General features: G+C 46.5%; 2 protein-coding genes across 2 annotated transcripts; both read left to right on the top strand.

Moving 5' to 3' along the window:
- Positions 1 to 5292, top strand: LOC137782386 (cyclic AMP-responsive element-binding protein 3-like protein 3-B). The gene is made up of 10 exons (XM_068571667.1): positions 1 to 21; positions 679 to 777; positions 969 to 1251; positions 1767 to 1885; positions 2183 to 2293; positions 2473 to 2579; positions 3945 to 4013; positions 4660 to 4744; positions 4991 to 5084; positions 5183 to 5292. Exons 1-10 carry the CDS (start codon positions 1 to 3, stop codon positions 5290 to 5292), a joined length of 1098 nt encoding a protein of 365 aa, XP_068427768.1.
- Positions 5293 to 8291: 2999 nt separating this feature from the next.
- LOC137781968 (relaxin-3 receptor 1-like) lies at positions 8292 to 11506 on the top strand. Its single transcript, XM_068571003.1, has 3 exons — positions 8292 to 8788; positions 9332 to 9775; positions 9845 to 11506. The coding sequence occupies exons 1-3, from the start codon at positions 8582 to 8584 to the stop codon at positions 10457 to 10459; spliced, it is 1266 nt and encodes a 421-aa protein (XP_068427104.1). The 5' UTR covers positions 8292 to 8581; the 3' UTR covers positions 10460 to 11506.
- Positions 11507 to 14304: the final 2798 nt, after the last annotated feature.

Consider the following 14304-nt stretch of genomic DNA (forward strand, 5'->3'; position numbering starts at 1 on the left):
ATGACGCTGAATACAGACAAGGTAAGACCACAGGATGCAACGAAGAGACGGATTCAGACTGAGAGCGCTTCATAGACAGTTTTAACTAAAGTTAAATTAACCTGAGGAGTCTTTGCAAGTGTGGGACACGACCTCACTGAAGATTTGAGTCGTGATGTTTAACCCGATGAAAACTCTGGAACCAATGTTGTCTCCAGACTTCTTTTCCCTGTTTGAGTCGTCGTAGGAACCCTAAATTAATTCCAATACTTGTGTTTATTGTATGTATTTGTTCAGCAAAGTCTTGTGAAAAAAATGTATATCTTCAAAAAAAGACATTTTTAAAAGATATTTTGATGGTAACTATGAACATCCAGCATGATATGAGCCAGATTCCCCAAAAATGCCTCCTGGAGTGTCAATAAGACACCTTTATGGAAAGATTAGGACCTAAAGAATCAGAATCTGCAACAAAAATCACAATAAAACAAAGTCTTGTCCTGTTAGGAAGGAGTTTCAGTCAAGAAACTGTGTCGTTTGGTTCAAAAATGGGAAAATTACGTATTTTAAGCCAAAAGATTGTCTGAATGGGGCATGCTGGGACTTAAAATGGGCGTAGGAGGATTTTCTCGCACTGTGTCCAAAAGGTTAAAAAGAAGCACAGCCTTCCCGGATGCTCAGACTGCTTCTTTGTTCCAGGTGAACAGTGGGATGGACTTCATCGACCTCTTTCTCAGGAACCCGGACGAAACCTTCGGACGCCTCGGCGACCTGCCGTGCACGATCACGATTCATGAAGTGAGTCATGCGACGGTGAATCTGTGTGTGCTCAACATGGGTCATCTGCCACCGAGCACATCAGTTTCATTGGCTTTCCTCGTATGGAGGACCAGGCGTCTCGTCCGTGCTCGCGCGCGAGAGACTGATGATCTGATTCGTCTGATTGAGCCCAGAAGTCTAAGCTTCCTCTCTCCCCTCGTCTTCCTCAGAGCCCGAGCCCCGACGGCAGCGCCGCCGATGACTTCCTGCTGGACGTCCTGCTGGGCGGGAGCAGCGACTCCTCCTCCTCAGCGCCGGCATCCCCCCCGTGGTCGCCCGGCACCACCGACAGCGGCGTCAACGAGGACGCGCCGGCGGACCCCATGGAGAGCCTCCGCCCGCCATTCTGCTCACTGTTTCCGGCCTTTGACGCGCGGCCGCTCCCTCAGCCGCCACGTCCAGAGAACCATCTGCCGGCGCATGAAAGAACATCTGACGTTTCCATTGATCTAGGTGGGACTAGATGTGGAAAAAAACAGCACATTGTGTCATGTTAAGATGCACAACAACTATTGGAACAATGTGATCCAGAGCTCTGGATAAACTGCACAACCCTCGGTGTGAGATTTATCCTTCTGATTTTCCGTTGCAGTAATGATGAGAGCTGCTCTCTGAGGCGTTTGACAGTTCAGGGTCCTTTCAGAGAGCCAATCATTCGGTTTTTCCCCATTTCCGAGTATAAATAAAGGATAAAAGGTGCAATTCATCACCTGAGGAAATTGTCTTTTTAGTGCTCTTTTGTCATATGGTCCTCTTTCACATCATTACTGACCGCCCCAGTGTTAAAACACTTTAGATATGAATTATGAATGACAAAAAAGAAATATCCAACACAGACAAAAGTGACATACATTTTTGTCTCATAATTCAAGGGGGAAAAAAAGGGCTTCAACCAAAATACGCTGCGTTTTTGTTTGAATGGCAATTTGGTGAAATTGACTGGTGAGTTTTGCTGCTTCAATCTGCAGGCTGGGAGTCTGACGACCTGCAGGAGCCGCTCGGCCTCGCACACTACCTCACCGCCAACCCGACGGCCAGTCAGACGCTCACGGTGAAGGACCTGCTGCTCTCCAGCCTGGGACACAAAGTGAGGAGAAGAGTGGAATAATGTGGAATGACTTCCACCTCAACTTCACTTGACTTTCTTTAGTCGTTAAATAAAAAAAAGAACTCGGTCTCCGGGCTCTGAATGAATAAAATATGAACTAACTGTACGGTCCACTACTTCTCTGCAAAATATGACCAGACACTTTGGAGGTGACCCCCCGTTGAGAGCAAGCACCAAAATATAAAGAGACCGTTATGAAGCGGTCCGCTTCTTTAAGGAAACGGCTCCAAAAATAGAGTTTCTTTAACTGTGATGTTCTGTCCATCCGGTTCACAGGCACAGCGAATCCCCCAGCATTCCCTGCAGGAGCTCGTTCTTAATGAGGATGAGAAGAAGCTGCTGGTGAAAGAAGGAGTGAACTTACCCAACAAACTGCCTCTGTCCAAGGTACACACACACACACACACACACACACGTGCAGGCCAGACGGCCTCACACACGTCAAAATCTACAATCTGCATCCCCGCTTCTACGACCTCTGCCATTTTTCTCACTTCCCCTTTTTCCCCTTCTTCATTCTCCCCCCGTGCCCGCCGTCCTCTGTTGTGTTTCATCGCCGCGACAAGTTCGAAGAGAGGGTTTTGAAGAAGATCCGGCGGAAAATCCGCAACAAGCACTCGGCTCAAGAGAGCCGGAAAAAGAAGAGAGAATATGTTTACAGTCTGGAGGCAAGGTAGGAAGCCGCCTCGCGCTACACCGCGTCACCTCCGTGTGCTTCGGCCTTGAAGCCGGTATCTGTGGTACGTTGTTGTTGGAATGGGAACATTTTTAAAAGGAAGAAATATCCACTTTACTAAACGAAGCGCGCAGCCTTCATGAGAGTCGATCGATGGTCTTTCCTTTGAGAAAAGTTTCTCAGTATTCCTGCAAAGCGACAGAAGTGGTTTGTTTGGAATAAAAGGCGCCGGCAGCTGTCACCACTGAGCAAACACAGAAAGAGCCCCAACTTAAAGAAACTAACTTTTCCACGGGAGGAGAGCTTCACAGAGCCGAACGCAACGTGGATATCGAGGGACTTCATCAGCAAAACATTAAAGAAACAAGAGATATCTCTGATGTCACCAGTAAAACACAAGGATCCTGCAGATTTATACTTTAATTCACTGATATTTGTCATTATTAACACTTGAAATAAGCACAAGCTATATAAAAAGCCACTTTCTACACCCAAACTGCAGAATAAACAATCACAAATGTATGAAATAAGACTATTTTAAGAGTAAATGAAGGTTCTATGGGAGTATGATGAGTACAGCTGGCAGGCTGGTCTCAGGTACTTTGATAAACGATAACACAACTTAGTTTCCAGCAACGATTTCAAAACAGACAGTGCAGCGGCGAGCTTCCTTTTGTCCGGTCGGAGGTCAGATGGACAGAAAACACTCTGCTGCAGCTGGACAGGGATGAAGCGCCGGATGAAGACGCTGTCAAGATGCATTATCTCCCAATAGAGGAGCAGGAGGTTTCTGCCAAGATGGAGCTCAGTTTCCTCCTCCTCATCCTCCTCCTCCAGGCTGTGAAGAATGCCTAAATCCCCAAAATGTGTTAATCCTGCCTGCCTCCTCCATGTTGGCTCTTCCTGCCCGTCACACCTCTGCAGCGTGTCTTGTAGCGTGAGCTTCCCCACATGCATTTTGTAGGCCTGCTTGATCGTCGTCACGCTGAGCTTCAGGTGGTTATCACTCCCAGCGAGCAGATTCATAGCTTCTTGGTAACCAAGCCGGCTGCTGGCGAGGCACATGGACACGGTGTCCTTATCAGCTGTTGAGCTCAGTCGTCGGGTCATAATGAAGCGTGACTCACATGGACTAAAAGAAATGAGCCACAGCAGGAGGAAGAGGAGGAGGAGGAGGAGGGGAAGTGGATTCACTGCATGACAGAATGGGGTGCAAGATAACAGCCAGCAGACGGATATTGGCAAAGAGAGAAACAAATGAAGACACACATAACATCATAACACAGTCTTTATATGTGATTCCCTTATTTCCTGATTTGATCTATACTTCCCCCCCTTCTTTCTCCTCCGTTGCTTTTATAGGATGTCTGCATGCGGCGCTCACAACCTCAAGCTGCAGAGGAAGATCCAGCAGCTGGAGGAGACCAACAAGTGAGTCCTCACATCAGCCGACTCCTGTTTTCATGATCCGGGGATCTTTCCCGTTACTTTAAGTTACCTTTTTTTGTCTTACCCACAGTACAGACCCACATAGTTTAATCAGTTCACAGTGATTTAGAAGAGAGAATATCTTCTGCCACCCGAAATAATAAACTACAACTAGCTTATTAACTATAAGTAGCGTATTCACTCGGCGTACTTTAGCTCCTCGGTTTGCTTGACGGCTCAGACTCCAGCTGACTTGTTTAAGATGAAATGACCTTGCTAAAGTAGCTGTCAAGGGTTAGACAGACGATGTGCTGCTGAAACTGAACGTCCCGGGCAAAAAGTCAGCGACGACGTCACGGCTAAATTGTTTGAACGCCTGTCGATGTTCATTGATCTTCATTCTGATGCCGACAACCCAGTTCAGACAACTTTTAACGTGTTTAACATCAGGGCGGAGGAGGAGGCCGAGTGTAAAATTGCAAAATTCACAAAGCGAGCAGCGCTCGCTCTTCATCCTGCCGTCTCATTACGTTGGGAACAGACACAATGCTCCTACACTTTTCTTTTACTTGTTTGAAACAAACCTGTGGGCCCTGGTGTAAAACATGCAACAGTCTCTTTCTTCCTCCTCTCTGCATTTGCATGGCAGTGATCTGCTGGAGCAGCTCAGCCGGCTGCAGGCTCTCCTCCCTCACGGCGGCAGCAGAACCGCACACAGAGGAACCTGCCTCCTGGTGAGAAACACACGACACAGCCGCGTATTGATCTACAGCTTTGAGAATTTGCTCAGAATCTGCAACAACTGAATAATATATAGGCATGGATATATATATATATATATATATAAGAGACACTGCAGTGCTTGAACACATCATTAAACCACAACTACTACTGCTGTGATTACATGTGGTATTTTAGTTTTGTGCAAAATGGTTTGTAGGTTCTCCCTAAAATGTCGATTTCTGTCATTTCTCTTCCAGGTTCTGCTCCTCTCCTTCTCCCTGCTCATTTCCTCAAACCTCCAGCCGGACCCGTACAGCCATCACAGCCACGCAGAGTACACACAGACCAAAGGTGTGCTGCGAATACGCTAAACACACTTTCTCTTTTTCATAACACACACACACACAAACGTGCGCTCACTCCTCTGCACCCTCGTCTCTGCCCCTCAGTGCCGTCCCGCGGCCTGCAGTCGGTGGACGAAGTGCGAGACGTCGCTCCTCCTCTTCCTCTCTTCTCCGTCTCCTTTGAGGCGCTGTGTCGGCTGATGGAGAAGCTCTGACCCCGGAGGTGTCGCCCCATGAAGGAAGACTTCCTCATCCTCTCACCGCCGGGAGGAGAGGATCGTCTCCGTCTTTCTCCTACAAGAGAGACGGAGCAGGGTCGTCCACACGAGCGCCTGTATTATATGTAAATGCTGCAAACTCTGTATTTTATTGTTTACTTTTAAAGTATATTTTAAGAAAAATGTTTCTGAAAAAAAAAGATGTGCCCTTTGTAACAGTTTGCGATGCTGACAGCGCATGAGACAAGAGATTTTCTTTTTTTTTTTTTGGAAACCCCTGAAGGGATTTGTTCCTCTCAGAAACGCCATGTGTCTCGTTTGGAGGAGAAAAATAATGAGACAATATGTGAAAAAATTAAAAATGATTTGGCCTCCAAAAAATAATTACTATATTAGAAAAAGCTAAAAAAAAAGTTAAAATGAGCCTCATTATTTCATGGAAGCTGTCAATGTGAGCTTCAGGTTGTAAAATATTGGATATTATCCACATTTTTGAGGAAAAAGTTATTATATTTGTGGAATATGATTATAGACTTGTCGTGTAATTATGTTAAGTGCCTTTTTTCAGTGAGGCTAAAGACAATTGTTGCAACGCAGGCTGTCATTTCATGCTTTTCCAGCACAGTGACTGAAACCTTCTGTTACATGGAGTCCATTAAAGCAACACTCAAGCGGCTAATCACCGTCTCTGCTCTGCTTTGTGTCGCCCGTCGTGTTTCCTCCCCTCGTTCTGTCCACAACATCCATTGTTTTTCTTCCTCATCTCCTGTTCTTGAACGTAAACGCATCATGTTTAAGTTCATCTGTTTTGCAGAATCATCTTGGCGAGCTGAAAGTAAAAATGTCCTCAGAAGGAAACCTTCATCAAGGTCACTGAAATAACATGAACTGGTACCATGAGATGGTCTTCACACACGGCACGAGTCCACATGTCATGGAGGACAACACGATGGCATGTCCTTTGAAACCTTTTTGGGAAATTTGGCGGATTTGCAGTACGTAAGGTGGTTTAGCTTCGGATGAAACATTAAGGGGATCATTAAAGTGATGACATCATCATGTTAACCTTGATGAATAATAGCAAACTGCTGCTGATCTCTTCACCCAGAACTAATGTATATTCATTATGTCTGAAGTACTTTCTGTGCTTTCCACCCACGCTGGAGTTCTATTACGATCATTTCTTGAATAAAACGATTCCTCAGAAGCAGGTTTGTTTGACCTCCACATGTCACCTTTCAACGGAGGAAACTGTCTGGACCTTTGCCTTTCACGCATCGCAGCGACGGTTGGAGGGAGTTCAGTCACTTTGTCTGCGAGATTCTCCAAAGAAAGAGACAAAGCACATGAAATGTTCTTGGTCAGCAAAGACCTGATTAGCATGGACCCCGTCGGAGCTCACAGTTAAGTGTAGCACGAAAACAATGAAGCACAAAAGCTTTGAGAGCTGCACGCCGTGCTCTCACGGATAATCTGATCGACGCAATCGTTTCCTGTCGGCTCTTTCTTCTAATGACATTCTGCATTTACACCTTGACCAAGGCGAGTGTTCTTAAACCCTCAACTTGACTATCGACTAAAAGAGAAGCAGTCAAAAGGGACCAGGAAAACATAAAAGTGTGACAATTAAATTACGTCTTCCAGAAGCTTGGAAAGCTTCAACAGAATGAAAATTAGCGGCTTCACAGAGATCCTCAGGGAGCCGTCAACCAATTAGTGATTTTTTTAAAAAGTGGTTCCTGACAGCACGTATGAGGCCGACCACAAAGGAAAGGGAGGAGAGTGGATCGTAAACGGTGTTGACTGGACTTAGAAATGTGATTAGTGCGAAACCTTTGATAAATTACAGACTGTCTGAGCCGTCTAAACGGTTTAGGCTGCTTTCAGAACGACTTTCTGTCCTCAATGTATCTCTAACGCACACACACACCTGCTCAAACTGTGTGGATACAGACATTTATCTAAAGAAACACAGACATCTATCCGGCTCTCGCTGGTCAATTATTTTAATCTAATTGATTATTTCTCTAAAGAACATTGTTTCAGATGTGTGTTAACAATCTCTTGGAGGCCGAGGAAGCTTTCCTGAACATACTATCCAGTGTCATCTAACTTTAAATGTAATATTAAAAGGTGATTTTTGGTTGGTGACATTGTACAAACAACCAATAGCAGACTTAAAGCAAATACAAATACTCTCACTTTAAAGAAAGAAGAAGAAAAAACATGTATTTCAAGTTGTGTTTCTGGCTAGAAAGACTTTCATAGAAGCAACGCAAAGTCAGAAAAAAAAGACTATCAGACTGCTAAATTACCTTTTCTACCATGCAACACATCTATTTAACACAATATCACCAAATGGAAACAAACAAGTGGCTCATCTGACTTTAACCTTTTGGAAACCGTGTGCCAAAATCCTCCAGCGGCCATTTTAAGTCCCAGCATGCCCCATTCAGACAATCTTTTGGCATAAAATACATATTTTTTCCATTTTTTAACTGAACACAGTTTTTTGACTGAAACTCCTTCCTAACAGGACAAGACTTTGTTTTATTGTGATTTTTGTTACAGATTCAGATTCTTTAGGTCCTAATCTTTACATAAAGGTGTCTTATTGACGCTCCAGGAGGCATTTTTGGGGAATCTGGCTCATATCATGCTGGATGTTCATAGTAACCATCAAAATATCTTTTTAAAAGTGCAGATATACATTTTTTTCCCCCAAGACTTTGTATTGGAATTAATTTAGGGTTCCTACGACGACTCACACAGGGAGAAGGAGGTCTAGAGACAAAACTGCTGCCAAAGTTTTCATCGATTTAAAGCCAGCTGGCTGGTTTGAAGTGGAGCTTCATTCCTCCAATAAGTATCTACCTCAATAATCACATCACTCTCCGCCGTGCGCGCGCCACGGCGCGGCGCCTCCGCGCGGCGCCTCCGCGAGTATAAAAGTCTCAGGATGCTGAGTGAGACTTTCTGACTGAAGAAGAAGCGGCTGCGAGGCAGCAGGATCCAACCTGAACGCTCCTGAAGCCCGACGACGCTTCACACCCCGTGTGTGTAAACCGGGTTCCTGCAGGATTATAGACATCTCTCTCGGATAGACCTCTGCCACTCCGGGGGTCTTTGAACGCCACTAAATCCAGGACGAGCACGATGGGGATGTCTCCACCCGCAACTGCGCACCCACACTTTGGAAGTTAGCGGGTGAGACACCTGCCGTGACTTCTCACTTCAAAAAGGGAAATAAAAGAGCGTTTTTTGTTTTTTTTTCCTGTGCAGAATCATGCAGGGCAACGGCAGCGCCTCCGCGCCTCTGGCCAGCCTGAGCCTGTGCGGGGGAGAGGAGGACGAGCGCGAGCTCTCCAAACTTATCAGCCCCGCAGGATCAGCCTCTAATCTCGCGGCTTTGAACCTCTCTCTGAACTGCTGGCTGCACATCCTCTCCAAGGAGTCCTCGCTGGACCTGCACACTGACAGCGCGAACCTGGCGGTGGGTTCAGCTCAGGATCCACAAATCCAGATGATTTAAACCCTCTGTGGTGTTTACTTTGTTGTCACTCAGCAGGTGTTGTGGGTCTGTGGGGGGTTTTAATTCAACACAATCAAACAATTTGGTGTTGAAATACTCAACAGATGTTTTCTTCATCCCAATTAGAAGCAATATAAACAGCAAATATGGTTAATAATTTAATTCAGGTACAGTTTTATGAGGCAGAACACCCTGTGTGTAACATTTTGTCTGATAAATGTTCTTCCAGAAAATGAGCAAAGCTAATAAGTCTGAGTTTGAAAAAAATAATGAATCACATTTTTGTGTTGATCCCACAGACCCAAACACCACAAAAGAGTTAAACAAATACATGTGCATCTATAAAAATTTGTGCATGAATTGTCTTAACATATGAAAGACGATGCCTTGAGGATGCATGTTGTGTTTTTACTTTTACTTCCTTTGCTTGCATTTTGTATATTTTTTTGACCTTTTTAGGTCCAAGATGACTAACTCAAAATGTGCCGTGTGTGTGTTTGTCAGGTCCGAGTCGTCATCGGCCTGATCTACCTGGCGGTGTGTGTCCTGGGGCTCGTGGGCAACACCCTGGCGCTCCTCCTGCTCCACTCGCGCCACCGCGGCCACCGCTCGTCCATCGACTGCTTCGTGATGAGCCTGGCGCTGACGGACCTCCAGTTTGTCCTCACCTTGCCCTTCTGGGCCGTGGACACGGCGCTGGACTTCCGCTGGCCCTTCGGCAAGGTCATGTGCAAGATCGTGAGCTCCGTCACCACCCTGAACATGTACGCCAGCGTCTTCTTCCTCACCGCCATGAGCGTGACCCGCTACCACGCCCTGGTCACCTCCCTGAAGATGGGCGGCCCTCGGGCCGGCGGCACCGCTTGCACCAAGTGGGCCAGTTTCACCATTTGGTTGGTGTCGCTGGTGGCGACGCTGCCTCACGCGTTCTACTCCACCACAGTGCAGGTTGGTTCCAGTGATTCAGATGTGCTTGTCCTCTCTGTTTGAAACCTCTCGTGATGTTTGTGTCGACAGCTGTCCGAAGACGACGAGCTCTGCTTGGTGCGCTTCTCCGATTCCGACTCGGGCCGCTGGGATCCTCAATTCCTGCTCGGCCTCTACCAGACGCAGAAAGTCCTCCTGGGGTTCGTCGTCCCCTTGGTCGTCATCTCCGTGTGCTACCTCCTCCTCCTGAGGTTCATCCTGAGCCGGCGCGTCGTGGGCAGCAGCGTGGTCGGCGAGAGCGTCGCCGAGCAGTCCGAGTACGAGAAGCGGCGCCACCGCCGGCGCTCCAAAGTCACGCGCTCGGTCACCATCGTGGTCCTGTCCTTCTTCATCTGTTGGCTGCCCAATCAGGCGCTCACCCTGTGGGGGGTGCTCATCAAGTTTGACCTGGTGCCCTTCAGCAAAGCCTTCTACAACACGCAGGCCTACGCCTTCCCGCTGACTGTGTGCCTGGCGCACGCCAACAGCTGCTTGAACCCGGTGCTCTACTGCCTGATCCGAAACGAGTACCGAGCCGGGCTGAAGGAGCTCCTGCTGGGGGTCTCTCGCTCCATCCGAAATGTTTTCACCATGGCCGTGAGAGGGAGGCGGGTGGAGGAGGCCCCGCCCAGCCCGGTTGTGACACTCAAAGACAGCAACATGTGATTCACGAAAAAGGGACAAATTTGACAATTGTTCCCCGCCCTCCATGTTTGCAGGACACGCGGGCGAACGGCCGTCCCGGCTCTTTCCAACGCTACCGGGAACGCGAGCGACCACGTGGCGCAAAAACCCGCGTTATCTTTCAGGACCTTCGCCTCTCTTGGGACCAAGGGAAAGGCAAAACGTCGTCTCCGGTGAGTGGTTCATCTGCTCTGTAGAGACTCGGCGGTGCAACATGCTGGAAGAGGAACCGCTCTGGAGACATGAAGGACTCGTTCGGAGGTCACGAAAACCCAAAGTTATTTTTTAGATGATCACGCTGATGACAAACTGTTGTAAATATGATATTCCCCGCCAATAGATAAATGCTACCCACTGTTTTCATACCTGATGTTCAGAGGTGGAAGGTGGAACTACGTCTGGACAGAGCCGGCTCGTCTTTGTGTGACGCTTTGTGTTAAGAAAACGCATTTCCCAAATTGTCAAACTTTTTCCTTCTACACTAAAGAAAATGTTCCTTTAGGCGTCAACTTCATGAGCCATTTTCTAATCATGTTCATGTTGCCTTCATATTGATTTCAGCCCTCACACTGGACACAAACACACTTCTGGATCCTCACCTTCTGCAGACAAACCAGAACTTCTCTACGTTTGAGCTTCATTCTGCACGTTTTTGTGAAAACATGCTGAAAATGGAAGTAATATCTGGTGACATGTTCATTCCTGTCAATCCTCAAACCCCCGACTGAGCTCGCAGTTACACTTTGGGCAGGTTTCTTATTTCGTGCAATTAAGCAAAAATACAGTGTGTTGGGGAGTAATTTGCTTACTTTCCATCTCCAACACTACAGAGGCATTTGTTTCCTTTTCATGTGTGTTATTCATACGCGTTCATGTCCACGAGGGTTTGATGTGCTTCATGTTTCTTTGTGATATTGTTACCTCGATCAGGACCCAGCATGAAACTGCCGTCTCTTGTCGTGTCTCTCGTTTTCTGCCTGGCTGGGAATCGTTCTGTGGCTGCACACGTGTGTAAAAAGTGACGTTGAATAAAACGAGAGGACAAAAGAGTTCGGTGACGTCTCTGAAAAGTTAATCTCGTCTGCAGTCGACACCGGCGAGACGGGGGAAAAAATAAATGAGTCAACCGCATTTTCGCCCTTTTGCAACCTTTAAAGTCTGAATATGGATAACCATCATCAGCTGATACCACACACACACACACACACGAAACCAATCACCTTATTGTGTGCCATTTTGGTAGTAATTACTCCTCCAATCAGACACACACACATTTACATGCACGTGTCTGCGTGGAAGTCTCTGATGCTGCTAAAAAACAAAAAGCCAGCGAGGTAATCAGCCTCTTCAAGCTGTGAATGAAAAGTGTGATTTCTGAACAAGCAGGTGTCCAAAAAAAAGTGTGCGCCAGTTCCTTTCTGTGCAACACTTCGCTGTTCACTGGTATCTTCTGGTGTTGTCGCCTTTGGACTCAGTCTTCTCATCAACGTCTACACGATGAACACGTCACATCTCACGGGAACAAGAAGCACGATCTTACGGCCGGTAAGGGCTCGATGGTTTCAAGCAATTACAAGCTCAAGAAGTTTATTCTCCAACAGGAGTTGAAGGATCAAAATGCGCCTAAAAATGGGTCAAAGTCAGTCACACTCAGGGGTGATATGTCAAGTAGTACAAGACGTGTGAAGTATTTTAATATGCATCTGTGGACTCAGGTGTTTGGAGCTCAAAAGGGGAATCGAACCCTAACCACAAACCATTTCTAAAAAAAAAGCAAGAAGCAAGCCAGTGAGGAGTTCACTTGATAGTTGAAAGCTTTGAGTCTTGAGAGCAGATCATTGATATTACCATAAATATTCAGACAAAACCATTTAGGCTGCACTGTGAGGCAAAGGGGAAACATTCCTATGGAGGCCTTATAGTCTCCGTCCACAAATCAATCATCAATGAAACCGACTGCAGCCGTTTCTTCTGACTCGTATTGCAATTTAAAACGTGAAATGTCCGTAAAATGATTTTCTAAAATGACACAAAATTGTCATTCGAATGACTAAAAGGTTCATTCAACCTCAACTAACAGCTGCCAATTATAAATGTGCCTGAGCTGTATTATATGCTGAATTACACTGTAAAAAGACATCTTGGACTTTGGATCCTGATCCCTGCAGCCATCTTGGACCTCCTACTTCTGGCACCCTTCATGCTGTTAATTGTTTAGCTTAACATTTAAATACTACAGATTCATGCGGCATTAAATGAAACATGACTTTGCACAAAAGATGTCACTAAAAAGCGTCCTCATGCGATTCGCTTCGATTCGCATCTCAAATGAAACCCGTCCTGAAAGCTGCGTCTGTGTGTTCTCAGAAGACGTTTCTCCTCCAGAGGATTGGTGAATGTTCTCACCGTATGAAAAGAGTCTCTCCGTGACTGTCGGAGGAACTCTTTAGCGAAGCGTGACGTCGCCTCCCTGCTGCGTCGCTGCAGCGTTCATGCTAAATGCTTCATACGCTGCGCCGCTTCCCTCCAGACGCAGCACTTTGAATCACAGCCGGGGAGTTTGATGCCGTCTTCTCCTCCGTTGGTGCCGTCACAGAGTCCTGATGTCCACTCTCTGCCTTTTGACACAAGACCTGTGAAGAACTGGAAGAAGCAGAGCAGAGGGAAGAAACTGTCTGGGGATGTGTGCAAAAGTTTTTCAATTTCTAATGAGGGAGCCTGTGAACACAAACACTTCAGAGACCGTTTCATGCAACTCTTCTGCGCTGGGCCTCCTCACTAGTGGCTCTCTGAATGTTACCCGGCGCCTCACAGTGCACGGCTTTGAACTACAGAGTCATCCGAGTGATGTCGGGGGAGAGACAGCACGCTTCAGTCTCCGCTTCCTGGCGTTTGAACTGATCAGGTGAAGCAAGTTTTAGAGAGATTACATCTCCTGTGGATGTCCACCACATCCCAAAATGTGACTGAAGACCATGAACTTGCCACATGGGGAGTTATCCTGTTGGAAACGTCCATTCGGGGGTGATGACGTGCTTCCATTGGTTGCATTATGGGAAATGTAGGCTGCAGCATTCCTTTCGGAGCTTAATGAACCACCAGAACCAGGACCGAGTTAGGTTCTCTCACACTTTAGTGTCAAATTTAACTTGAATGATTTCACTTTTTGATTTCCTCTTTCGCAATAAGAAAATCTATTGGCGATACATTTGACGATATAGTTAATAGTCTCTTTGTTGGATAAAATAAAACATCTTGGACAATCCGGAGAATAAAACACCTCACGGATCAAGGCACTTCATCGAAAAAACATACACGACGATGATTTCATTCTGAAACGTCCGCTTGCTTCAGTTCATACAAAACAAAACTCTCGTCCTAATTAGCAACCGAATTCTGTCGTCACGGCCAACAACTTGAACAACAACATCTAATGAGGTCATCCTTGACTAAAAAGGTGCACATACATGTGCTCCATTTCAAGAAAATTCCATCATGGCTTTCACGAGAATGAACTGGACCGACTCAAAGAAGAAAATGTCTGCGCGGTTGTCACAGAGCCAAACGAAGAGGACGAGCACTTTGCAAAAGGCAGAGGAGGAAGCGTCAGCTCATCAGCACGGCGAGCGCTGTAATGAGGACTGTAACGACCCCTTCACTGGCTGCACGCCGGCTTTGGAGTTGCAGCTGTTGTGTTTGATCTTGTTGACAAATGTGAAGAGAGAAAGTGCCTTAATGGGATGACGCATACTTAGCAACATGTTTCGTGCAGTAATTATCCACACACACACACACAAACACACACACACCTGTTGCTCACTGCTCTT

The sequence above is a fragment of the Clinocottus analis genome, unplaced genomic scaffold, assembly GCF_023055335.1.
Source record: "Clinocottus analis isolate CAN_PGR_092001 unplaced genomic scaffold, fCliAna1.0.p SCAF_11, whole genome shotgun sequence".
NCBI lineage: Eukaryota > Metazoa > Chordata > Actinopteri > Perciformes > Cottidae > Clinocottus > Clinocottus analis.